Genomic DNA, 25,644 nt, shown 5'->3' on the forward strand with positions numbered 1-25,644 from the left:
TCAACACCATGTTAGTGGACTGTCTCTTTCTTCCCTGTATGATGAGTGTAGTGAGGGTGTTGTGAAAGACGTGGTGACAATCCGATGTTTCGCCACCGCTACGGACCTGTGGTAAAGCCGCACCAGAGCCGTATAGAAATGTCGCGCTACATTTTATTGACGTGGATTTCAACGTGAAAACGAAATGTCTCCAGACTATTTTTTTCCATTTTTTTCTATTTTATCTCAATTTCAATCAAAATAATCGTGATTATCATTTTTCCCATAATTGAGCAGCCCAATCTTCTGGACTGACTTAACGTTCACGCTGTGCTTCTCAGTAGGGCTGGGCGATATGAACCAAAACTAATATCTCGATATTTTTTACCTGAATCACGATAAATGATATATATCTCGATATAAACAATATTCCATCCTATATTGCATCTGATAAAGTCTCGATATTTTTGAAAATCGATATATTGCCCAGCCCTACTTCTCAGACAAATCAGACCTTTTAAATAATGTGTTCCACTTACCGCCAGAGGCGGCGCTACACCAGGAATTACAGGAAAAGACGAGACAACCAACGAAGAAGAAAACTGGTTCATCGATTGGTTAATACAGGACAACTTGTATTTCCATCATGGAGCTGCATCAGATCCTAGCAGTCTGGGGTTGATCAGATTCTATCAGAGGTCTTCCAGGTCTGACCACCAGATAATTCTCCCGTCCAGACCTGCCGATCGTCCCACACATACATATGCTTTAGTTGTGTTTACCCACGATGCATTTTGCTTTGTGATCTGCCACCTGTATTTTGTCTGACTGAAATGAACCCAGACCTGTGTTTATAGGCGACTGAGTCCACTTCTTTGATTCAAAACTTTATCTTTTTGCGCGTTTACAGTACCCCAAATGAAGTGACGTTCCCTGCAAACGACTACGTTTAGAATAAAAAAGGCTGGTGTGAATTCGGCCTTAGAGTAAACCAGGACAGGCCTGTACTAGTTAAACCAACACATTTAAGTCACTTTCCTAATCTGGGTTTAAGGTTGTTGGATCAATAATAAAAACCTGGAATGGAGTCAGAACCATCATGCACTGGTGTGAATCTGAAATAAAACAGCACTGGACTAAAAGTACAAAGATACGGAGCGATCTGATGCTGTGATATGTCCGCATGCGTCACAAATACGGACAACACACGGGAAAATCCGCACCGCATACCTGATGGATCCCATTTTCAGATCTCCCCGGAACCAGTGTCGTGCCGAAAAAAGCACCCCTGCCATGAAAAGCACCCCCTCTCAAGGAAAGCAGTAACAGCTTCTCACCTGTAGATGGCGTGTATTCATTACCCTTAAGAACTTAACAAAAGCCTGAACTAAGCTGCTGATAAAACGAATATATATTACAAAGTGAAAAAAGTCTGACAGTAATGCTTAAATAGTCTGTACATGGTCACACATGAATAATTGGACTGATTTGCTTGGGGGTGCATATTCTGGCAGACCCTTTATATCTAACTCCAAACCACAGTTGTTGATGACCATGGTCTGAGCATACTCTGAAAAGATCAAAATGCTGGGACCAACACTGACTGATTTACTTGGAAGAAATGCAACCTGCAAAGTAAATATTTTTCATCTGTTGTTTATTCAAACACAAACTTTAAAACACTCCACAGTAATATAAGACACTTAAATAAAATTTACTCTGCCTTTTTCAGGAAGCAGCGAGCTGAATTCTGACCTTCACAATAGTGGTAATAAGAAATATATAGAAAGATTACACTAACAGAAAACACGACATTTTAATAAATTAAAGATGCAAGTATTCAAATAACAAAGAAAAAAACAACAAGCTCTTCTGCTCTGACCTTCACAGTAGTGGTAGTTGAAAAGATCTTAGAAGATCTTTTATGGAAATAGGAGCCACCACTACTTGCATGCAGGGCAGAAGTGCTGCTCATCCACTGGAGGTCTGTTTACACAGGCATAGCGGTACCATCTCTGACACAGCAAACCTTGAAAAAATAGATACTTGTGTTATATTATCAATACAATATGTATATACCAACTACTGTACTTTATGAGTCTGAATCAAACATGAAAGTTTTCTAAACATTTTAAAACCACGTGCATTACAATGAAAAGCCAATCATCCCTCATGAAAAATGTTACATCTCAAGGTATCGTACTCTTCAGAAAAAAATAGTTTATTCACAAGATTGATGCAAAAAGCTTAACTCTTATTTTGATTATGTCAGATAAGTTTAAGTTTTTCCATTAAGTAATGTGAGGAATTTACCCGTTGTGTCTCATCATGGTCCTCCATGCCGCAGTAAAAACACAGGCCACTAAGATCATCTGTAAATATAAACAGCACTGATTTAAAAAGGGTTGGGACTAAAATAAGTTCTTCATAAAATTCTCTTAATAGACTTTAAATTATATTAAATATTCCCAAAAACTTTAAATATGACATTGCAAAATCTGAGGATCAGTTAAGTACCAGATTGTGTGAGGAGGGAAATGGAAATTTCCATCCTTAACTTGTCCACTGCCGTTTGAGTAATATCAAACTGCAATGCTTCTCCTTTCAGGATACTTTCTGCAAACTAATGCAAGTGCTGATTAGTGAAACGGAATGATCATAACATGCTCTATCTTCTATTTTCTGCTTTTAACATAGGATATAACATATTTACATTGGTTTAGCAGTGTTAAAGAAAGAAAGTGAAGAATTTCAAAAACGGCTTATCATGGCCGTACTTGACGGCAGCCACTCTTTAGGCAAGGCGGGGTAGATATATTTGTATAGCACATTTCTTGTACAAGACAATTTAAGGTCCATTATGTAAAACATTAAAGAGAATATTTGAGAAAATACTACTTAGATAACTGCATTTCACACTTACTTTCAAGGCCAGGACACCACAGGATGTGCAGTCTTGTTGTTTTGAGTGAGAAGTAGTTTCACATGTCCACCTTGAGGCTTTGCAGCCTTTTTTCCTCATGAATGCTCTGTGACAGGTAAGGAGTGCATGTGCGAAAACTGTTGTGACAACTTAGACTACTTGCATACCATTTCCATATATTATGGCTTGTTTTACCTTGTAGACTCCAGACACGTCTTAATCGTGGCTTTTGTTTCCCCTAATGAATCCACAAAAAGGGTTTTCTTTTCTTGAGGGTAGATTACCTATAATAGTTTACAATAAAAATAAGTGTTTTAGCAGAAACCCATAAAACAAGTGAGTGTTTAAATCAATTAGAGTAGCAGTGTTTTGGCAGTGATTGTTCTCACTGCCAGCATCCAATGATGATGCTCATTTGTGATTCCTGTGATCATCCTGTGTGACATTGGATTAATCTGAAAGTATGTACAAAGTGAAAGAAGAGTAGTTATGAGCAACATGTATTTTCTAAATACTTATAAAATACAGTGTTACCATGAACAAGTGCTCCAGTACATACCCGGATTCTTCCAAATTCCTTCTGCCAGATTGATGTCATTGTATCGGTGTCAAGCATAGCTGTTCCCCAGCATTGGATAAGTTGTGGTTCTGAACAAGCACTGACAAGTGTGCATTGATTACCTATGAAAAGTGTAAAAGCAAAAAACACTGTATTAGTCGTGATCTGTTTCAATGTGCAAAAACTGAAATGTTCAATAATTATTATCATAATTTTAAATTATGATGAAAAGCAAATGATGACGTTTTGGAATGATGATACCGTACTATACAGATAATGCCGTACCTCACTTTCAAGCTCTTTGGTGGGACCAATCCTTTCAATATCCCAATAAAACAATCGATATGGTCCCACTTTGGAAAGTAATACATGTGCCTTTTTGCCTGCCCATGCCTCTTCCACATTAAAAAAAAGAACCCTATAATTAAACATTTATGTACAACTGGTAAGTAGTGTAAGAAATGATTGATTCTGAAAAAAATTACACATGAATGCTGTGTCGGAGGTTAGAGCTGTTGGTGCAGGGGAGGCTGTGGTGGAGGTAGAGGCTTTTGTGGCAGTGGAGGCTGTGGTGGAGGTTGCGGCCATTGAGGCGGGAAAGGCTGTGGTGGAGGAAGAGGCTTTTGTGGCGGTGGAGACTGGCGGAGGTTGAGGCCGTTGAGGCAGGAAAGGCTGTGGTGGAGGAAGAGGCTTGTGTGGCGGTGGAGGCTGTTGTGGCGGTTGCGGCCGTTGCTGCAGGGGAGGCTGTGGTGGAGGTAGAGGCATTTGTGGCGTTGGAGGCTGTGGTGGAGTTAGAGGCTTTTGTGGCGGTGGAGGCTGTGGTGGAGGTTGAGGCCGTTGCTGCAGGGGAGGCTGTGGTGGAGGCAGAGGCATTTGTGGCGGTGGAGGCTGTGGTGGAGGTTGAGGCGGGGAAGGCTGTGGTGGAAGTAGAGGCTTTTGTGGCGGTGGAGGCTGGGGTGGAGGTTGAGGCCGTCGAGGCGGGGAAGGCTGTGGTGGAGGTAGAGGCCTTTGTGGTGGTGGAGCCTGTGGCTGTGGCTGCGGCCGTTGCTGCAGGGGAGGCTGTGGTGGAGGCAGAGGCATTTGTGGCGGTGGAGGCTGGGGTGGAGGTTGAGGCCGTTGAGGCGGGGAAGGCTGTGGTGGAGGAAGAGGCTTTTGTGGCTGTTATGCCAGCTGATTATTGCCGCCACCTGACTCCAATCCTTGGTACAAATCTCCACTCTTGTTACCTGCATCGGATTGGTTGGACTGGACACACCGCCGCCTTCTCCCCTCCTATTGGATGCTGTTGGTCCAATCACAGCTCCAGAAGGCGCTCTCCAGGGAATAAAGCCCCAGTTCATTGGGGGAGCAACTGTTGACACAGTCTGTTCCTGGCCTTTGGAATTGCGGTGTTGGTGTATTAGTTAATCTTTGTCTGTAAATGGGTGATTTGTGGCGACTAGTTTTTGTGTAGCTAGGCTGTAGGCCTGTGTTCATTTTGGATTAATTGATTTGGATTACAGACTACAGTGTGTGCAGAATTATTAGGCAAGTTGTATTTTTGAGGATTAAATTTATTATAGAACAACAACTATGTTCGCAATGAACACAAAAGACTCATAAATATCAAAGCTGAATATTTTTGGAAGTTGGAGTGGGGCTTTTTTAGTTTTAGTATCTTAGGAGGATATTTCTGTGTCTGCAGGTGACTATTACTGTGCATAATTATTAGGCAACTTAACAAAAACCAAATATATACCCATTTGACTTATTTATTTTCACCAGGGAAACCAATATAACAACTCAAAATTTACAAATATACATTTCTGGCATTCAAAAACAAAACAAAAACAAATCAGTGACCAATATAACCACCTTTCTTTGTGAGGACACTCAAAAGCCTGCCATCCATAGATTCTGTCAGTGTCTTGATCTGTTCACGATCAACATTGCGTGCAGCAGCAACCACAGCCTCCCAGACACTGTTCAGAGAGGTGTACTGTTTTCCCTCCCTGTAGATCTCACATTTGATGAGGGACCACAGGTTCTCTATGAGGTTAAGATCAGGGGAACAAGGAGGCCATGTGATTATTTTTTCTTCTTTTAGACCTTTTCTGGCCAGCCACGCAGTGGAGTACTTGGATGCGTGTGATGGAGCATTGTCCTGCATGAAAATCATGTTTTTCTTGAACGATGCTGACTTCTTCCTGTACCACTGCTTGAAGAAGGTGTCTTCCAGAAACTGGCAGTAGGACTGAGAGTTGAGCTTGAGTCCATCCTCAACCCGAAAAGGTACCACAAGCTCATCTTTGATGATACCAGCCCATACCAGTATCCCACCTCCACCTTGCTGGCGTCTGAGTCGGAGTGGAGCTCTCTGCCCTGTACTGATCCAGCCACGGGCCCATCCATCTGGCCCATCAAGACTCAGTCTCATTTCATCAGTCCATAAAACCTTAAAAAATCAGTCTTATGATATTTCTTGGCCCAGTCTTGACGTTTTATCTTGTGTGTCTTGTTCAGTGGTGGTCGTTTTTCAGCATTCCTTACCTTGGCCATGTCCCTGAGTATTGCACACCTTGTGCTTCTTGGCACTCCAGTGATGTTGCAGCTCTGAAATATGGCAAAACTGGTGGCCAATGGCATCTTGGCAGCTTCACGCTTGATTTTCCTCAGTTCATGGGCAGTTTTTTTGCGTCTTGTTTTTTCAACACGCTTCTTGCGACCCTGTTGACTATTTTGAATGAAACGCTTGATTGTTCGATGATCACGCCTCAAAAGTTTGGTAATTTTAAGAGTGCTGCATCCCTCTGCAAGACATCTCACTATTTTTTACTTTTCAGAGTCCGTCAAATCTCTCTTCTGACCCATTTTGCCAAAGGAATGGAAGTTGCCTAATAATTATGCACAACTGATATAGGGTGTTGATGTCATTAGACCACACCCCTTCTCATTACAGAGATGCACATCACCTGATATGCTTAATTGGTAGTAGGCTTTCAAGCCTGTACCGGTTGGAGTAGAACAACATGCATAAAGAGGATGATGTGGTCAAAATACTAATTTGCCTAATAATTCTGCACACACTGTAATTGTTTTGATACCCTTGGATATATATATATATACTTCAAGCCCTTTTGGCTTCGCTTTCTGTTGTGTTTGTACCTCGTTTTGATTGAGGAAAGAGTTTAGTTTAGTTGTTGTTAAGACTAGTATATGCTGGGCTAGATATGTCCATTGCAAGTATTTTTTTTTTTAGTTTATTGGAGCTGCTTCCTCACTGTTATTAGCTTAGTAAGCCAGTTTGTTTTCACGTATAATAGGTAACCTTGATTTTGTTTTCAACTGGCTGGGTTTGATTTAAGTTAGAGTGGTTTTGTTCTGTTCATTTGTTTGAGCAGCTTCGCTAACCCCAGCGTTCGTTGATTGCCGCCAGCTGACCTTGTTCTTCCTGTTCCGGTTACAACAATAAATGTACCTGTTTTACTTTTAAAACCTGGCCAATGCTTCTTTTGTTACGCCTCTCAACATACCCCTAAAGCTGGGTCGTAACAGTGGCGGTGGAGGCTGTGGTGGAGGTAAGGGCCGTTGCTGCAGGGGAGGCTGTGGTGGAGGTAGAGGCTTTTGTGGCGGTGGAGGCTGTGGTGGAGGTTGAGGCTTTTGTGGCGGTGGAGGCTGTTGTGGCGGTAGAGGCGTTTGTGGCGGTGGAGGCTGTGGTGGAGGTAGAGGCGTTTGTGGCGGTGGAGGCTGTGGTGGAGGTAGAGGTGTTTGTGGCGGTGGAGGCTGTGGTGGAGGTAGAGGCTTTTGTCGCGGTGGAGGCTGTGGTGGAGGTAGAGGCGTTTGTAGCGGTGGAGGCTGTGGTGGAGGTAGAGGCGTTTGTGGCGGTGGAGGCTGTGTTGGAGGTAGAGGCATTTGTGGCCGTGGAGGCTGTGGTGGTGGTAGAGGTGTTTGTGGCGGTGGAGACTGTGGTGGAGGTAGAGGCTTTTGTGGCAGTGGAGACTGTGGTGGAGGTAGAGGCGTTTGTGGCGGTGGAGGCTGTGGTGGCGGTAGAGGAGTTTGTGGCGGTGGAGACTGTGGTGGAGGTAGAGGAGTTTGTGGCGGTGGAGACTGTGGTGGAGGTAGAGGAGTTTTTGGCGGTGGAGGCTGTGGTGGAGGTAGAGGCTTTTGTGGCGGTGGAGACTGTGGTGGAGGTAGAGGAGTTTGTGGCGGTGGAGACTGTGGTGGAGGTAGAGGCGTTTTTGGCGGTGGAGGCTGTGGTGGAGGTAAGGGCCGTTGCTGCAGGGGAGGCTGTGGTGGAGGTAGAGGCTTTTGTGGCGGTGGAGGCTGTGGTGGAGGTTGAGGCTTTTGTGGCGGTGGAGACTGTGGTGGAGGTTGAGGCTTTTGTGGCGGTGGAGGCTGTGGTGGAGGTAGAGGCGTTTGTGGCGGTGGAGACTGTGGTGGAGGTAGAGGCGTTTTTGGCGGTGGAGGCTGTGGTGGAGGTAGAGGCCTTTGTGGCGGTGGAGGCTGTGGTGCAGGTAGAGGCGTTTGTGGCGGTGGAGACTGTGGTGGAGGTTGAGGCTTTTGTGGCGGTGGAGGCTGTGGTGGAGGTAGAGGCTTTTGTGGCGGTGGAGGCTGTGGTGGAGGTAGAGGCTTTTGTGGCGGTGGAGGCTGTGGTGGAGGTAGAGACGTTTGTGGCGGTGGAGACTGTGGTGGAGGTTGAGGCTTTTGTGGCGGTGGAGACTGTGGTGGAGGTAGAGGAGTTTTTGGCGGTGGAGACTGTGGTGGAGGTAGAGGAGTTTGTGGCGGTGGACACTGTGGTGGAGGTAGAGGCTTTTGTGGCGGTGGAGACTGTGGTGGAGGTAGAGGCGTTTTTGGCGGTGGAGGCAAGGGCCGTTGCTGCAGGGGAGGCTGTGGTGGAGGTAGAGGCTTTTGTGGCGGTGGAGGCTGTGGTGGAGGTTGAGGCTTTTGTGGCGGTGGAGGTAGAGGAGTTTGTGGCGGTGGAGGCTGTGGTGAAGGTAGAGGCGTTTTTGGCGGTGGAGGCTGTGGTGGAGGTAGAGGCTTTTGTGGTGGTGGAGGCTGTGGTGGAGGTAGAGGCGTTTGTTGCGTTGGAGGCTTTGGTGGAGGTAGAGGCGTTTGTGGCGGTGGAGGCTGTGGTGGAGGTAGAGGTTTTTGTGGCAGTGGAGGCTGTGGTGGAGGTAGAGGCGTTTGTGGCGGTGGAGGCTGTGGTGGAGGTAGAGGCATTTGTGGCGGTGGAGGCTGTGATGGAGGTTATTGTAGATGTGGTTTCTGGTGAGGTAATGACTGTTGTGGGGATGGTGATTCTCTGGCTGATGTTATGGTCATGGCTTTGATTTTGTGAGGAATTCTTGGTTGTTTTTCCTTAGATTTTTTTAAATGATCACTGTTAACTTTTCTGTAGACTGTTCCATCCTCTTCCTGTAGGTCGACACTCTTTCCCTGAATATCTATGATTGTGAAAGCGCCTAAGAAATTTGGATCTAGCTTGCCGCCTTTTCTCTGTTGTCTTCTGATATTTTGCCTCCACACTTTCTGCCCTTTGTTAAAGGCTGGTTTTGAGGTGCCCTGTGTCACTTGTTTGGTCATTCACTCCTGCTGTTTGTTGATATACCTTGAACAATATCCTTCAGCTCATGAAGACATTTTATGTCCTGGGTAGTGTTTCCTCTGCCACTTCAGTCTCCACACTCCTATCCACCTATAAAAAATTCCATTCTTTCAGTATGATGTCAATATTACATGTACAGCATAAAACTAAAACAGACATGGGTTTACAAACCTGGAAGGACTCTGGAACCTCAGTCAGGTACCGAGCCTCTCGACCGAACATTAGGAAATACGGGGAGAACTTGGTGGCTATCTGCTTTTTTGTACACACACCAAACATAACTGGATCTAAGTACTCATCCCAGTTTTCTGGCTTCTGTTCCACCAGTTTGCAAAGGGCTCTAAAAATAAGAAACATAATTCTTCTGAAAATCTCTAGTTAAACTTGCATTTACTGCTGGGACACAGTTAGTAGTAATCATGTAATTTGCTTTACCTTTGTACCTTTGTTCTCCTCTCTACCAGCCCAGTTGTTTAAGGATGGTATGGTGAACAAAGACTTCTTTTTATTTGCATTCTGGCGCGCACAGTTTTGTTTATCTAAAGGAGAAATTATACAGTCAAAAGTACTAAAATCCCAAAATAAACTAAATATCTCAACAAAACAGAATACACTTGCAGTTTTTGCGGAGAAAGACACACAAGACACCTGCAAAGAAGATCAGATAATGAAGAAAGGAACACGGGAAAGCAGGGCTATACATACAATGAGAAGAAAATTACCAAAACATACATCAACAAAAACGGATTTGAGCTTCAAATAAGAGGAAGAGGCGAAAGCAAGACTTAGACTAACAAATAAAATCCCAACAGAAATTGTGAAAAACATTAAAAGGCAGCAATAACTTAGTAAAAAAAAAAAGGTGTAAAAAAAACAACACACTAAAAACACATGAACCACTAGATATACAATAACTTTTCACTGAGGATATGAATTAGGGGAAAGGTATTTGTGATCAAACCACGTTCTGACACTTATGATACTGGAACACTCTTCAAATTTACCTCATTCACAAACTCTGAGCCTTGATTGGTAAGGATCCTCTTTGGAGCTTCAAACTGGTGGAAAAAGTTGATAATGCAGTCGGTAACTTCAGCTGCGGTCTTGTTGTGAAGAGCATATGTTTGGGCCACTTTATCATGTAATCCACCATGACGCAAATGTACTGACATCCATTTTTGGTGGTCTTCAGTTTCCCGATAAGGTCCATCCCTACCAGCTCAAAGGGGTGTGATACCTAAAAAAAAAGCACAAAAATGCACATTTCATTGTTGATTTTTAGTTTATTTAAATTATGATTTTCAGAGAAAGTAATACAGGTTGAGTTAATTACTGTTTCACTAAAGACGGTCTTTTGTAAGCTCTTATGGAGGAATTAATGAGGGATGCATGATGTATGAGTTATAATGTAAAACCTTTTCTGAGTTTCTGAAAGGTGTTGTTCTGAAAACGTTTAATAAATTTAATTTCCTTGTATTGTTCAAGAATGGTGAACAATTTAAAATTAATTAAATTATATTACAAAAAGTATACAGTACTAATAATGATCTGAAAATTAGTTTTGTTCTAGAATAGCGTTGCACTATTGCTGCTGAACCTGAGGACATGTTGAGTTTCTTCTTTTTTTTTATATCTTCTTACTATATGGTTTCAGTAATATGATTAAACATTTTTAAACAATGATTTGAATGAATGAAACAAGATTTTTGCTGGTACCTCTGGCAGTTTTTTTTTTTTTTATGTGTTGAATTTTATAAAAAGACTATAATGGTATGGTTGTTGATTACATGTATTAACAGATTGTAATTATAACATGTGGTGTAATCCTGGACAACAAATCCACATCTCAAACTATTTTTGCTTCAAATGCACCACCGTCTGTAAAATTTAAACAACACAAAATATTTAATCTGACAACTAAAATGCATTTTGTTTGAATTTGTAACAAAAAAAAAGAACTGTAGCAATTATTTATACCACAAGTGTACGATTTTTCCTCAAGGACTATTTCAGTAAAATAAACTTTATGTGAATTAAATTAGATTTTCTGGAGCAAAAAAGATCAAAAGATCTACTATCCTACACTGCAATGTCTGTTTATATTATTTTATATTATATAATTAATTCATATACATGACATACTGCATTGAAAGTAAGATAACTTCTTTTTTATTATAAAAGAAAGTCATTTGAATGTTGACTAATAAACCTTATAAGTTCATATGTGTTCCCTGCGTTTTTTCATATTGGTTCCCAGGTTTCTCCTACACTCCAGACATGCTGTGAGGCCTTATAAGCGGCTGTCAGACAACCACTGCCAAAGCATCCATCACCGTCTCTACGTGTTTACCCGGTAGTGACAGGCGGCCAGCACACACACTGTAACACACTTCATACCAAATAGCTTTATGTGTCCAGGGATGAAGTAAATAGGGACATATTGTATTTATTGCATTTTGTATAAAAGCAGCAATTTGTGAACTTCGAAACATACTTTTAGTATGAACTTAGTTTAAGTTTATTGGGGTGTACTTCACCTCCTGTTTGATAATGTGGCTGCTGCCCGGCACGCTGCACATTCTGTTCAGAACATGAATAAAAAAAGTCAGTAGCCTGTCTGGTGACATGTTTTGTATGTTGCATTCCACTTTTCTATAGAGATTTCACCTTTGGTTTTTTTAAATTTAGGTGGTCAAATTAGCTCAAACCTAATCAAAAACCCATCTTTCAGTAGCTATACTTACCCAGGTATCACTCTCAGAAGACATGCCAGGCCAGTAAAATCGTTTGGAAATGGCATCTCTGGTCTTCTTTTGTCCAGTGTGAGCACCTGTGGGACCATCATGAAAGTCCCTAAAAATAGCGTTCACCTCCTCCATGCCTTCAATGACTTTGTTTCCTTACTGGAGCTTTTACATAAAACAGAGCTTCTCCTAAAAGATAATAAAAGCAAGACAACGAAACGTTTGCTTAATTAGTTGTATGATTTTCTTCAGTTGCTACATTGATGTGCAATAAATTTAAAAAGTAGCCTATACATGAATGCATGCTTCAGGTTTTTCGGCTTAAAGCAAATTATTAACTCACCTTCAGTTACAACCTTCGACGCCTTTCGTCGAACTTCATTTTTCTCTTTTTTTGAAATTCCAGCAGGGTATTGTTTTTTGGCGATGTAGTCAAAAATACTTTGGTAAAGTAAGCGATCCATTGCAGCGCAGTTAACGTTCCGATATTGGCCTTAATGGATGTTAATTGTTCCTATGACGTAATCTGATGTTGGCCTATCTAAACGAGTAATAGGTTAATGTTTATTTAAATGTAATACTTTAAACTGTGATTTTGTCTAATAAGAGTAAATTAATGCTTTTTAATATTTTTTTATTAAAAATGCAGGGATGCAAATAATCTACCTCAATTATATGTAAAATAAATAAAGTCTAAATGGGGTGTTTGCGGTGTTCACCATAGCATATTGCATCATTTTAAAAACCTGTAAGCTAGTGTAGTCATTGGGTTCTACCACTGTAATGCCTTGGTGATAAAATGTTTGACTGTCAGTTTTTAACAATTGCACATGCACGCACGAAATCACAACAGCCACTCATCAGCCTGGAAAAATGTAATTTACATCTTTATTGGAAATGAAGGGGATTGTAGCTGTTGAGTTACTAAAGCTTGCAACATGTCCATTAAGACGTAAGGTAGGTTATTTAACATTAACAGCTGGCACGTTGGCATTCCGAGAGGCTTCTACGCTTTGCGTGAGTGGGGTGCTTTTCACGGCAGGGGTGCTTTTTTCGGCACGACACCGGACCCTAATGAATCCGGAAAAATCCAAAAATCCAGATACACATCCGCGAGGTTTCCAGCAGATGCAGGTTTATTTGATCCCCCACCGATCCAACTTCCGACATCTTCACAGATGACAGGAAATACACCGCCCATCTGTGACATATTTGTGGATTTTTCATTTATGCAATAGAACCAGATGTCTGATTTACTGGTTCTCTTCATGAATTATATAGTTTGGCATGTAAAAGTACTAACCTAGTTCTTCTAAGATCTTATCAGGCCAGTTTCCAACATCACAATCAGAATTAAAATGTGTCTTTAATTTTTCTTTCTGTATCATCATCATAACACCAGCTAGACCAAATGACACATTACTGTTTATATAAACATTTATGAAATTCCTTCTTGTCAGATTAAACTGTGTAAAATACAGTTTATAACGTAGTCTAATAAATCAGGTGTGTTTCAAATCTACATAACAGATCTGATGAATGAAAATATATCAGGCATGAAAAACAGACCAATTATTTTTATTTATTTATTTATTTTTTAATTAAAGCACACAATCTAAAGTTTAATTTCAAATAAATGCATGTGATGCCTCTCGGAGGCTGCCTCTGTGATGCACCATCCTGCAGGACATCTTTTCACAAGTGGGTGCTGACACCTAAAAAGTTTTTTCACCCTCCATTCAGGTGGAAACACTTCCCATGCTTCCTTGTCTTCACCGTCCGTCTCCTCGTCGCTCATCAGACATGCAGGCGCCCCGTATCTGTCCTCTCCATCTGGTAGATGGAGCGAGCAACAGATCGGAGCTTAAACAAAAAACATTTGTTAGATATGAGTCTTCATAGTGACTGACAGCTATACACTTTTTAAATGTATATATTAAAAACAGCTATTGTATCCAGAGATAATTGCTGACTATCCACAACTGATGTAACCCAAAAGCAAACCAGAAACCTCTGCTGCATTCTGAGAATCTTAGAAAAAAACCATGTCAGCAGTCCATAACGAGTCGGCTCACCCCGTCTTCTCTCTCCATCCTCTTTCATTCAGTTGTCCTCAGACAACTTTGATCCGTCCTCATCGTTCCTGTTCGTGAGGCTGAGTTTGTGCTCGGACGTAAACCTGCAGATTACATTTCAGAAATCAGAATAACTTAGCCACATAAAAAATTGCTTGTATAAAAATCCTGCTCTGAAAAATTGTTGGTGAGCTCTGGCAGACTATTAAAAAAGTCCCATTATTTGGGTCTGAGTCAATTTAAGATGAATGAAGGTATCATAAGAAAATGGTCTAAGACAGGGCTACTCAGTTTGAGCCGCAATCCAGCAGGTTTTCCATGTATCCCTGCTTCAACACGCCTGCATCAAATTAAATGGATCTAACAACCAATCAAGTTCTGCACATTGACTAATGAATCTGAGTAGGCCTTAAGGATCCGGTTAGCAGAGGATCGGGAACACTTGTTTCTACATTGGAGTTTATTTTTTAAAAGGGACATATGCATTTATAATGTAAATATGCAGGATTTTAGCAAAGCTTATTTCCATCATTAGTCCCCTTATAGTTACAAACGCAGGTCTCCGTCTGTTTGAAAAAGACTAAATACAGGAAGCGGATTACAAACAAAGTGCATTGTGGGTTCAGAGCAACGATATTGTCGGCAAACGTAAACAACATACGGCGTGTGGGACGATGGGCGGCTCTGGGTGGGAGGACTGTCTGGTGGTCAGATGTGGAAGAACTCGGTAAAAGTTCTGATAATCATGATAAACTCCAGACCGCTAGGATCTGATGCAGCTCCTTATTTTGCTGTTATGTGGAATATCAGAAGTTGTCCCGCATTAACAAATAGATGAAAGAATTCCTTTTCTTGTTAGTTGTTTCGGCTTGTAGCAGCACTGCCTCTGGCGGTGATGGGGAAATAATGTTGAAAATCTCCAATTTGTTCAAGTAAAAACCTGCATGAGCACAAACTCGGTCCGGCATGATATTGTACCCCCCAACTGAGCAGAGTCCCCTATTGGACCAAGTATGGCGGACTGTCCTGGAGTGAATGAACCCACTAACATACATACATAGTTATCAGTTTTCAGTAGGACTGAACAGAGACTCCTGGACCTTCTGCAGTTTGGGGCTGAAACCTTAACAGTCTTAACATGATCACCAGGAATTACTTTTCATAGTAAGAATGGACATCTGCTTCTTTTTGTTGTTAGTTTTTATTTCAGGTGCTGGTCATTCATAATATTGTTATACAGCCTATGTTGTTAATTATATGTGCGAGCCTTTAGTCCCACTTCAGACACAATCTGACAGCATCCGAAAGAACATGGAACCTTTTCAGTACTACAGTTAAAAAACACATTTATTACTGTTGGTTGTCAAAGGTTTAATGCATTTATTAAAAACCTTTTAGTGAGTGGTCGTGTTAATTTTTGTAGTATGGTGTTTTAAAATAAGAAGCGGTTTCAAAATACTGTAAAATCTACATTCTGTGACAGTTTTATGTAACTACATCGTGATAAAATAGACCTATTCATGGATGCATTGATGTACAACAGATTAAGCTTTACTACTTTACACAGGGACACGTTTTAAACCAGAGGATTATAGTATAAATATCTATCATATTAAACAGGAACAAACAAACAAACAAAAACCAACGACATAGACTCCTAAAACCTGGTTTTACTTTTCCCTCTGACAGTAATTTTCCCACCCATTATGTTTTTAACATACTTTAATCCCAATAAACACTAAACAATAAACAATAAATACTCTGTTGATCGTCTGTCTGTGATTATTGAACATGTACAATACCGGATAGTTCCAGATACCAGGAACGGCCCAGAAGCCAGTCTAAAGCAGCAGATAGTTCCAGATACCAGGAACTAAACTGATGAAGAGTTCTCTGACTTCTCAAATGCGATGCCTTTAACAAAGCCTGGCTGCTTGCAGTCATGTGAGGTGTTTAAATTCTGGCAACAGGGAATAACTTGAAGAGCTTCTGCATCAGTACTGAGGACTGACTGGAAGCCTCGAAGCTGGACACACATGTAACACGCCCGTCAGAGCTGTCTGCTTCATGTCATACCATCTGAAACAAAGCAGTCAAATATTGAACAGTTTATTTAAATGGCTCCAGTTTCAGATTCCTTTAAAAAGTTGACTCTTTTCTTATGCTTTTACCTTTAAATGTTAACACTTTGGAGTACCTGAAGGAATAAATGTACTGTGTGCATCAGAGTTTAGTCCTTTTGACTATGCACTTGCTGTGATTTGCCCTTTTATTTTCCTTTTTTTGTGTGGATGACCTCTTGCTTATTGTCATTCTTCATATGTCTTTGTTTTCTTCTTATTTGTGTCTCTGCCCTTCTGGGTTTTGTGTTGCAGCCAACTGCATCCCCCAGTGCCAGAATGGAGGAATGTGCCTGAAGCCTCGGCTCTGTGTCTGCAAACCGGACTTCAAGGGGACGGCATGTGAACAGAAAACCACACACTCACATCCAGCTCTGCCAGGGAATGGACACACTGACGGTCACACCACAGGCCATGTAAACGGGCACACCAGTGCAACCGGTGTTGTACCCCAGCAGCCCATACCGCAACATGTTCAGCCGATTGGCTATCCCTCTGCCCCGTATTCACCTAGCAGCATGGCCCAGATGAAAGTGACGGTCAAGGCGGCACCCCAGTTTATGCGGCCTCATTACATCCAACAGCACATCCAGCAACAGTAAGTTCCAGACATATTTATCACCCATGCTTCACTCCGTCCTTCAAAAACAATTGTGTATTTTCAGAAACTGTGTCGGAAAGCTGAACACGGAGAAAAACAAATCTACAGGTTCATTATGACATGTATGAAGAGAAACTTCACTCTTCTAATTTACAACTGAGGAGTGCAATGAAGTCCTATTTCTCTGACATTAGCAGAAACTGTCATAAAGCTCGGGTCTTATTCGCTGCTGTTGACAGATTAACAAACCCTCCTGTGTCAGTAGCACCTGAACTTTATTCCACCAAGGCTGCAATGAGTTCGCCAAATTCTTCACAGAAAAAAATCCAGAATATCAGACAAGCAGTTGGTTCATCAGCAGCAGGTTCAACAGACATACTGTGTCCATGAAAACCAGTTTAAACACATAACACAGTTTAATCCCATTAACAGCAAAGATCTGGTGGATGTCTTATGTCAGCAGAACTCCTCTTGCTGTTTGGACATCCTGCCCACAGGTTTTATCAAAAATCTCTCAAAGACTTTAGAGCCAGATCTGTTACAGATTGTGAACTGGTCTTTAATTTTGGGCGTCTTCCCAGAGCTTCTAAAATCAGCTTGTAATAGTTTTCCCAGAGGACCCGATAATTCAACCACAACAGGAGTAGGATAAGGCAAAAAGTGATTTATTGTACAGGTGGAAGTGCAGGGAAACTGGAACAGTCTGACAGGACGAGGAGGGAGGATCCAGGAATACTGTGGCATTCAGGAATCTGCAAAAACTCCGAATATAAGGGCATCAATCCAAAATCCAAACAGCATGGTCAATATAGCAGGCAGAGGTCATACACAGAGTGGCAGGAAAGAGACCACTTATCCGGGGCAGGCCACAATCCGTGGTTGGTCCAAAACAGGGTTCGATATCCAGGTAGACTTGGGGCAAGATAATCCGATGAGGGTCAGGCAAGAGAAATCCGTGGCATTACTGGGTCAAAGACAGGATCTCAACAAGGCAAGAGCAGTTGACCATCTGGCAGGAAATCAAAGACTGGAGAGGGTTTAAGTGGAGCAGAGCACAGGTGAGACAAGGGAGCAATCAGGGAACCGCAGGTGGAGCCAATGAGCCTGATCAATGGACTGGAAGCCCAGCAGAGCAGCCACCATGACACAGCTGTAATCAAATCTCTGCTAAAAAGGGAAAATCTAGACACATGTGAACAACTACAGGTCAGTTTCAGATTTTCGGTTTCTTGGATCATTGAAAAAGCTGTTTTCCATCAGCTAAATGACTTTATAACACAAAACAACTGCTACGATGTCTTCCAGTCAGGTTTTAGACACCACCACAGCACCGAGATGCTCTGACCAAAGTCATTAATGACATGTTTGAATACAGATGATGGAAAATGTCAGTCTTAGTCTTACTGGACCTCAGTGCTGCATTTGAAGCAGCTGACCACAATATATTACTTCATCAACTATCAACTGGAGAACTGGGTGGGCTTTTCCGGCACTGCACTACACTGGTTTAAATCTTATTTAGAGAACAGGAAGTATTTTGTGTCAATCAGTAACTTTACATCAGAGCAGACAAGAATTACATGTGGAGTTCCCCAAGGTTCCATCCTGGGGCCTCTTCTGTTTAACATCTATATGCTCCCACTGGCACAGGTCATAAATAACAATAGAACTAGTCACCATAACTACGCAGATGACACACAGATATATATTACAATGTCACCAGGAGATCGAGGCCCCGTACAGGCTCTTGGTAAATGCATTGAGGAGATTATTGATTGCATGTGTCTGAACTTTCTTCAGTTAAACAAGAACAAAACTGAGGTGATTGTCTTTGGAGCCAAAGAGAAACGATTAAAGGTCACCACAGAGCTTCAGTTTATACATCTAAAAACCACCAACCAGGCCAGAAATCTGGGTGTAGTGATCAGACCTAAACTTTGAAAATGGCATTAAGGGAATCACAAAGTCAACCTACTATCACCTTAAGAATATATCAAGCAAAAAACATCTGATGTCTCAGCAGGACCTGGAAAAAACTAGTCCGTGCTTTCATCCCCCTCAGGTCATCTGGATCCAGTTTCTTGTCAGTTCCCAGAGTCAGAACCAGACATGAAGAAGCTGCATTCAGATTCGATGCTCCACATGTCTAGAACAAACTCCCAGAAATCCTCAGATCAGCTGAAACACTCAGTTTATTTAAATCCAGGTTAAAAACCCACCTGTTCTCTGCTGCATGGAACTAGTTTTTATTATTATTTTTTTACCATACAATACCACACCATACCATACCATACCATACCACGCCACGCCACGCCACGCCACGCCACGCCACACCACACCACACCATACCATACCATACCATACCATACCGCCTAGAGGAGCCCATCCATGTAGCTGATCCATAGTGTCATTCAGGGGCCTCCGTGTCGCACGCGTTACACGTCACTACCTCATGTACGCTGCTCATTTACGCCGCCTCTCTACACCAGTCACGCAAGCAAAACATGGAGCGAGCCCAAGGAATCAGCTGTGTGGAGATTCTATACACTTGCTTCACCAACTATTCAGACGGCTTTATGTAACATATGTAAAGGCGAGGTTTCAAGAGGCGGCGGAAAGCTGGCAAAATATAATACCACCAACTTAATAAAGCATCTCCAAAAGCACCACGTGAAAGAGCATGCAGAGTTTATGCAACTGCGCAAAGTGAAAGGAGAAAGTACGCGAAACAGTTGACTCTGATCGACACCTTGCAACAACATGAAAAGTTACCAGCTAACAGCCAAAAGCAACGATAACAGCAAAGGTGGTGAAATTTATTATCTTGGGTTCGCAACCGCTTTTTGTCATTGAAAACGTTGGCGTTCGTCGCCTTCTTGACCATTTGGAACCCAGGTACAGCATGCCGTCGGGTAAATATATTTCTGACACAGGTTTGCCTGAATACTACAGTAAGATCTGCAAAGGCATAGCAGATCAGTTAAAGGATGCTAAAGTCTTGAGCTTTACAACAGATATCTGGTCATCAGATATGTCACCAATGTCGCTGACTAACTGTGCACTGGAATGACAACAGCTGTAATCATGACAGTGCAATGCCTGGTGCTAAAACGTCAGCGGTTCCCATGGGGGTGACTATCACAAACGCCCTGATGGACATTTTACATCAGTGGGAAATCCCACTTGAAAATGTGCATGTTGTGGTGCGGGATAATGCTGCTAACATGAAATAAGCAATGGAAACCTTGGGAGTGCATAGCTTAGCCTGTTTTGCACACTCTTTGCAACTTGTTGTGAACGAAGGATTATTGTCACAGCGAAGTATTAGTGACGCACTGGAAAATGTAGGCAGAAACATTCTCCGTTGTCTTATTCACACCTGCATGACATCCAGCAGCAAATGCAAACAGCCAACACAGCTGTCACTGTCCTCAAACTCCTTTTGGCTAAAGAAGGTGATGCAGACACTGGGATCAAAACCACAAAGACCACTTTACTGCAAGCAGTGACCAGCCGCTTCAGGTCTGTAGAGAATGAACCACTCTACGCCCTTGCAGCTTTGTTGAAACCCTGCTATAAAGCCAGGTACAAATATAAAAGTACTATTTTAAATAGACACCAACACAATATTTACCATATACTCATAAAAATTGTGATTGATCTATAATTTTGACCATATAATTAATGCATAACTTGTGTTTCAGATATTTCACAAGGGCAGGTTCTGTAAATAAGGCGAAGGATGCACTGACCACAGAACTAGAAGAAGAGGAGAAGAATGTCATATGTGAAGAGGGGTCAGAAGGAGAGCCCCATGAAAAGATGACTCGTGTGGCAGCCACAGTGGCAGTACCAGGGACTTCTGCAGCTTCAGCAGCAGTACAAAGAGCAGCTTCTTAATGGAGTTTGAACAGATTCTGGAAGAGAATGAAGATCCTGAAGCCCCAAGCAGCTCAAGCTCAACTGTCCAACCACAGACTTATTTTTCTGAAAAAACTGTGAACACTACAGATGACCCATACAAATACTGGAAAATCAACAGGCAAAGATTTCCTGCTCTTGCCGATGCTGCCTCAAAATACCTGTGCGCTCCCTGTACCAGTGTTGAAAGTGAGAGACTGTTCAGCACTATCTCCAAAATCTTGGATGAGAAAAGAAATGAACTCACTGCAGAAAGACTGGAAATGCTAGCCTTCTTGAACAAGAACTTGTTATTAGTGCTTAAAGGCTGAATAATTAGGATTTTTTTCCTTAAAAATCATTTAAAATGTTGCTGCAACGGATAAAAGAAAGCTTCCCTATAAACAATCTGTCTCTGTCTACATCGACAATGTCTTTGTCAAGTTTTTCTCCTTCAAAATAAGAGTTCCGTGCCAGAATAACTTGGGTGCAATGTGTAGCTCTTTCCAACTTTCCAATCATATGCGACTCCCCACATTTGCCTGATAACAACAAGGCAGTGTTTGGTATTTTGTGTCGGCAAAAGAGCAGCAGCCTGCAGGTATGGAAGCTAGTAAAAGAAGCTGACCAGAAATATATTCAGAAAAACCTAAAAAGCCTCAGCTTCCTGCTAAAAAAGCAAACCACCAAAAACGGAATAAAACGAGGATCAATACTGGAGAATCTTTTGAAAGGTGGAGAAGTCTGAGCTGGCAAAGTTTCTCCTCAACAGGTAAACAGCGTAATTTTGTTTAAATTAACCGAAAAGTTTATCTTGATTTACAAAGATTTACCATACCATATCATAACATTCCATACGAGACGACACCATACCATACCATGACATCCTATTCCATTCCATACCATACCATTCCATTCCATTCCATTCCATACCATACCATTCAATTCCTTACCTTACCATTGCATAGCATACCATACCATTTCATTCTATTTTATTCCATTCCATCCTTTTCCATTCCATTCCATACCATACCATACCATACCATACCATACCATTCCATACCATACCATACCATACCATACCATACCATACCATACCATTCCATAACATACCATACCATACCATACCATACCATACCATACCATACCATACCATTTCATTCTATTTCATTCCATTCCATACCATACTTTTCCATTCCATACCATACCATTCCATACCATACCATACCATACCATACCATACCATACCATACCAAACAATACCATACCATTTCATTCTATTTCATTCATTCCATACCATCATTTTCCATTCCATACCATACCATACCATAGCATACCATACCATACCATACCATACCATTCTATACCATACCATCCATTCCATTCCATAACATAACATAACATAACATAACATAACATAACATAACATAACATAACATAACATAACATAACATGCCATGCCATGCCATGCCATTCCATACCATACCATACCATTCCATTCCATTCCATAATATAACATAACATAACATTCCATACCAAACCATACCATACCATACCATACAATACCATTTCATTCTATTTCATTCCATTCCATACCATCCTTTTCCATTCCATACCATACCATACCATACCATACCATACCATACCATACCATTCTATACCATAACATAACATAACATAACATAACATAACATAACATAACATAACATAACATAACATAACATAACATAACATAACATAACATGCCATGCCATGCCATGCCATGCCATTCCATTCCATAACATAACATAACATAACATAACATAACATAACATAGCATACAATACCATACCATTTCATTCTATTTCATTCCATTCCATACCATCCTTTTCCATTCCATACCATACCATACCATACCATACCATTCCATTCCATTCCATAACATAACATAACATAACATAACATAACATAACATAACATAACATAACATAACATGCCATGCCATGCCATGCCATTCCATACCATACCATACCATACCATTCCATTCCATTCCATAACATAACATAACATAACATAACATAACATAACATAACATAACATTCCATACCAAACCATACCATTCCATTCCATTCCATACCATTCCATACCAAACCATACCATACCATACCATACAATACCATTTCATTCTATTTCATTCCATTCCATACCATCCTTTTCCATTCCATAGGCAAGGCAAGGCAAGGTAGTTTATTTGTATAGCACATTTCATGTACAGGACAATTCAAAGTGCTTTACATAAAACAAAGACATTACAGATATTTAGAATAGTAAAAGGCATCAACACATAATCAACACATAATCACAATAAAATAATAAATTACATTAAAATGATTAAAAGCAAGATAAGTTAAAAAAAAAAAAAAAAAAAAAAAAAAAAAAAAAAAGTTACCGTGCAGATTTCATGCATAGGCGCATGAGAAAAGAAAAGTTTTTAACCTGGATTTAAAAATGTCTACATTTGGGGAAAGTTTAATCTCCACTGGCAGTTTGTTCCATTTGTTTGCAGCATAACAGCTAAATGCTGCTTCTCCATGTTTAGTCTGGACTCTGGCCTGGACTAGTTGACCAGAGTCTTTGGATCTAAGAGCTCTGCTAGGTTTATATTCTCTGAACATATCACAGATGTATTCTGGGCCTAAACCATTCTGGGATTTGTAAATGATCAGAAGGGTTTTAAAATCTATTCTGTGACTGACTGGAAGCCAGTGTAAAGATTTTAAAACTGGTGTGATGTGTTCAGATCTCTTAGTCCTGGTTAAAACTCTAGCAGCAGCGTTCTGGATGAGCTGCAGATGTTTAATGCTCTTTTTAGGAAGTCCTGTTAAAAGACCATTACAGTAATCCAGTCTACTGGAGATGAATGCATGGATGAGTTTCTCTTGGTCTTTCTGGGAGACTAAACTTTTAATTCTGTTGATGTTTCTGAGCTGGTAAAAAGCTGTCTTAGTGACAGCTTTGATATGGCTGCTGAAAGTCAGATCTGAGTCTATCAACACTCCCAGGTTACGAACTTGGTTGGTAATTTTAAGAGCCCGAGTCTCCAGGTGTTTGCCAATGCTGACCCTCTTCTCTTTGCTACCAAACAGAATAATCTCAGTTTTGTCTTCATTTAATTGTAGGAAATTCTCCCTCATCCAGGTGTTTATTTGCTCCAGACACTGACACAATAAGTCTATTGGACTGCAGTCATCTGGTGACAGAGACACATAAAGTTGTGTATCATCTGCATAACTTTGATAACTAATGCTATAGTTTTGTAATATTTTACCCAAAGGGAGCATATACAAGTTGAACAGAAGAGGTCCAAGGACTGACCCCTGGGGGACTCCACAAGTCATGGCCACTCGCTCGGATTCATAGCTGCCGATCGTAACAAAATAACTCCGGCCTTCTAAATAGGACCTGAACCAGTTAAGGACCGCTCCAGAAAGTCCAACCCAGTTTTCCAGCCTGTGCAACAGGATTCTGTGATCTACAGTATCAAACGCAGCACTGAGATCCAACAGAACCAGGACTGATACTTGACCAGAATCGGTATTCAACCTAATGTCATTTAACACTTTGACCAGAGCTGTTTCAGTGCTGTGATGAGGTCGGAAGCCGGACTGAAATTTATCAAGATTTCCACTTTCATTTAAAAAGTCATGAAGCTGGTGAAATACAACTTTTTCAATAATCTTGGAAATAAAAGAGAGGTTAGAGACAGGTCTATAGTTGTTCATTATAGAGGCGTCTAGAGTCCTTTTCTTTAGGAGTGGCTTAATAGCAGCTATCTTTAGTGACTTGGGAAAAATGCCTGATGCCAGCGAGCTGTTAACTATCAGTAGGAGATCACTTTCTACTGAGGTAAAAACTGTTTTTAAAAAGTCGGATGGTATCATGTCCAGAGTGCATGTTGTTGATTTCAAATGCCAAACTGTTTCTTGTAGGACTTTTAAATTCACCATTTTAAATTGTGACATGACATCAGAATTATTTCCGGGTTTTAGACACAGACTAATTTTCTTGTTTGACTGTGTGGAATTAATATTTTGCCTAATTGTTTTAATTTTTTGGCTAAAAAAGTTTGCAAATTGGTTGCATTTCTCAGTGGAAAGGAGCTCTGGGCTTATCTGTTTAGGAGGATTTGTGAGTTTTTCAATCATAGCAAACAGAGTGCGAGAATTGTTGACATTCCTGTTAATCATTTCAGATAAATGCAGCTCTCTGGCCTTGCACAACTCATTGTTATAGTTACGCAGGCTTTGTTTGTACAGCTCATAGTAAATTTGAAGTTTATTTTTCCGCCATTTCCGCTCAGTTTTTCTGCATTCTCTTTTTAGGCTGGTAACCACAGTGGTGTTTCTCCATGGTGTTTTCTGTTTGCTCAAGTTGCTCTTGATTCTTATCGGTGCAACAGCATCCATTACATTCAAGATTTTCAGATTGAAATTATCCAGGAGTCTATCAACTGACTCTGCACTGGTTGTTGGTAACATAGCTATGGCCTCCACAAACTTAGCACTTGTTCTTTCATTAATGTTCCTCTTCCTAACCGAGGAGCAGGTTGGTTGAACATTCTGAGTGATCAGTAAATCAAACAAAATACAAAAATGGTCAGACAAGGCCAAGTCAGTGACCGCAACAGAAGAAATATCAACACCCTTTGAAATAACCAGGTCCAGAATGTGACCTCGAATGTGGGTCGGTTGTTTTACATGTTGCCACAAACCAAACATGTCCAATATGGAACAAAATTCCTTGACATTACCATCCGTCATGTTATCTATGTGAATGTTAAAATCCCCAGTTAAGATGAAATGGTTAAAATCAGTAGAGATAACCGACAATAATTCAGAAAATTCATCAATAAAATTTACACAGTGTCCTGGACGTCTGTAGATGATTAGAAATAGGATTTTAGGAATGCCCCTTAAAATAAAACTAAGATATTCAAAAGAAGTAAAATCACCAAATGACATTTCTTTACACTGGAATGAATCTTTAAATAAGGCAGCTTCTCCTCCCCCTTTCCTCCCGTTTCGACATTTATTCATGAAACTAAAATGAGGGGGTGCTGTTTCATTAAGAACTGTAGCACTTGTGTCTTCTGTTAACCATGTTTCTGTCAGAAAAAGAAA

At 41.1% G+C, this 25,644-nt stretch overlaps 1 protein-coding gene across 4 annotated transcripts in view; it reads left to right on the plus strand.

Annotated features, from left to right (window-relative positions):
- The window catches only part of ltbp1 (latent transforming growth factor beta binding protein 1), a 216,987-nt gene that overhangs the window by 25,463 nt on the left and 165,880 nt on the right, over positions 1 to 25,644 (plus strand). For all 4 annotated transcript variants that reach the window (XM_042010090.1, XM_042010092.1, XM_042010093.1 and 1 more), the window contains exon 3: positions 16,240 to 16,582. In XM_042010090.1, coding sequence (XP_041866024.1) covers positions 16,240 to 16,582 — 343 coding nt within the window. The remainder of the gene's footprint in view (positions 1 to 16,239; positions 16,583 to 25,644) is intronic.

The sequence above is a fragment of the Melanotaenia boesemani genome, chromosome 16 (genome assembly GCF_017639745.1).
Source record: "Melanotaenia boesemani isolate fMelBoe1 chromosome 16, fMelBoe1.pri, whole genome shotgun sequence".
Taxonomy (NCBI): domain Eukaryota; kingdom Metazoa; phylum Chordata; class Actinopteri; order Atheriniformes; family Melanotaeniidae; genus Melanotaenia; species Melanotaenia boesemani.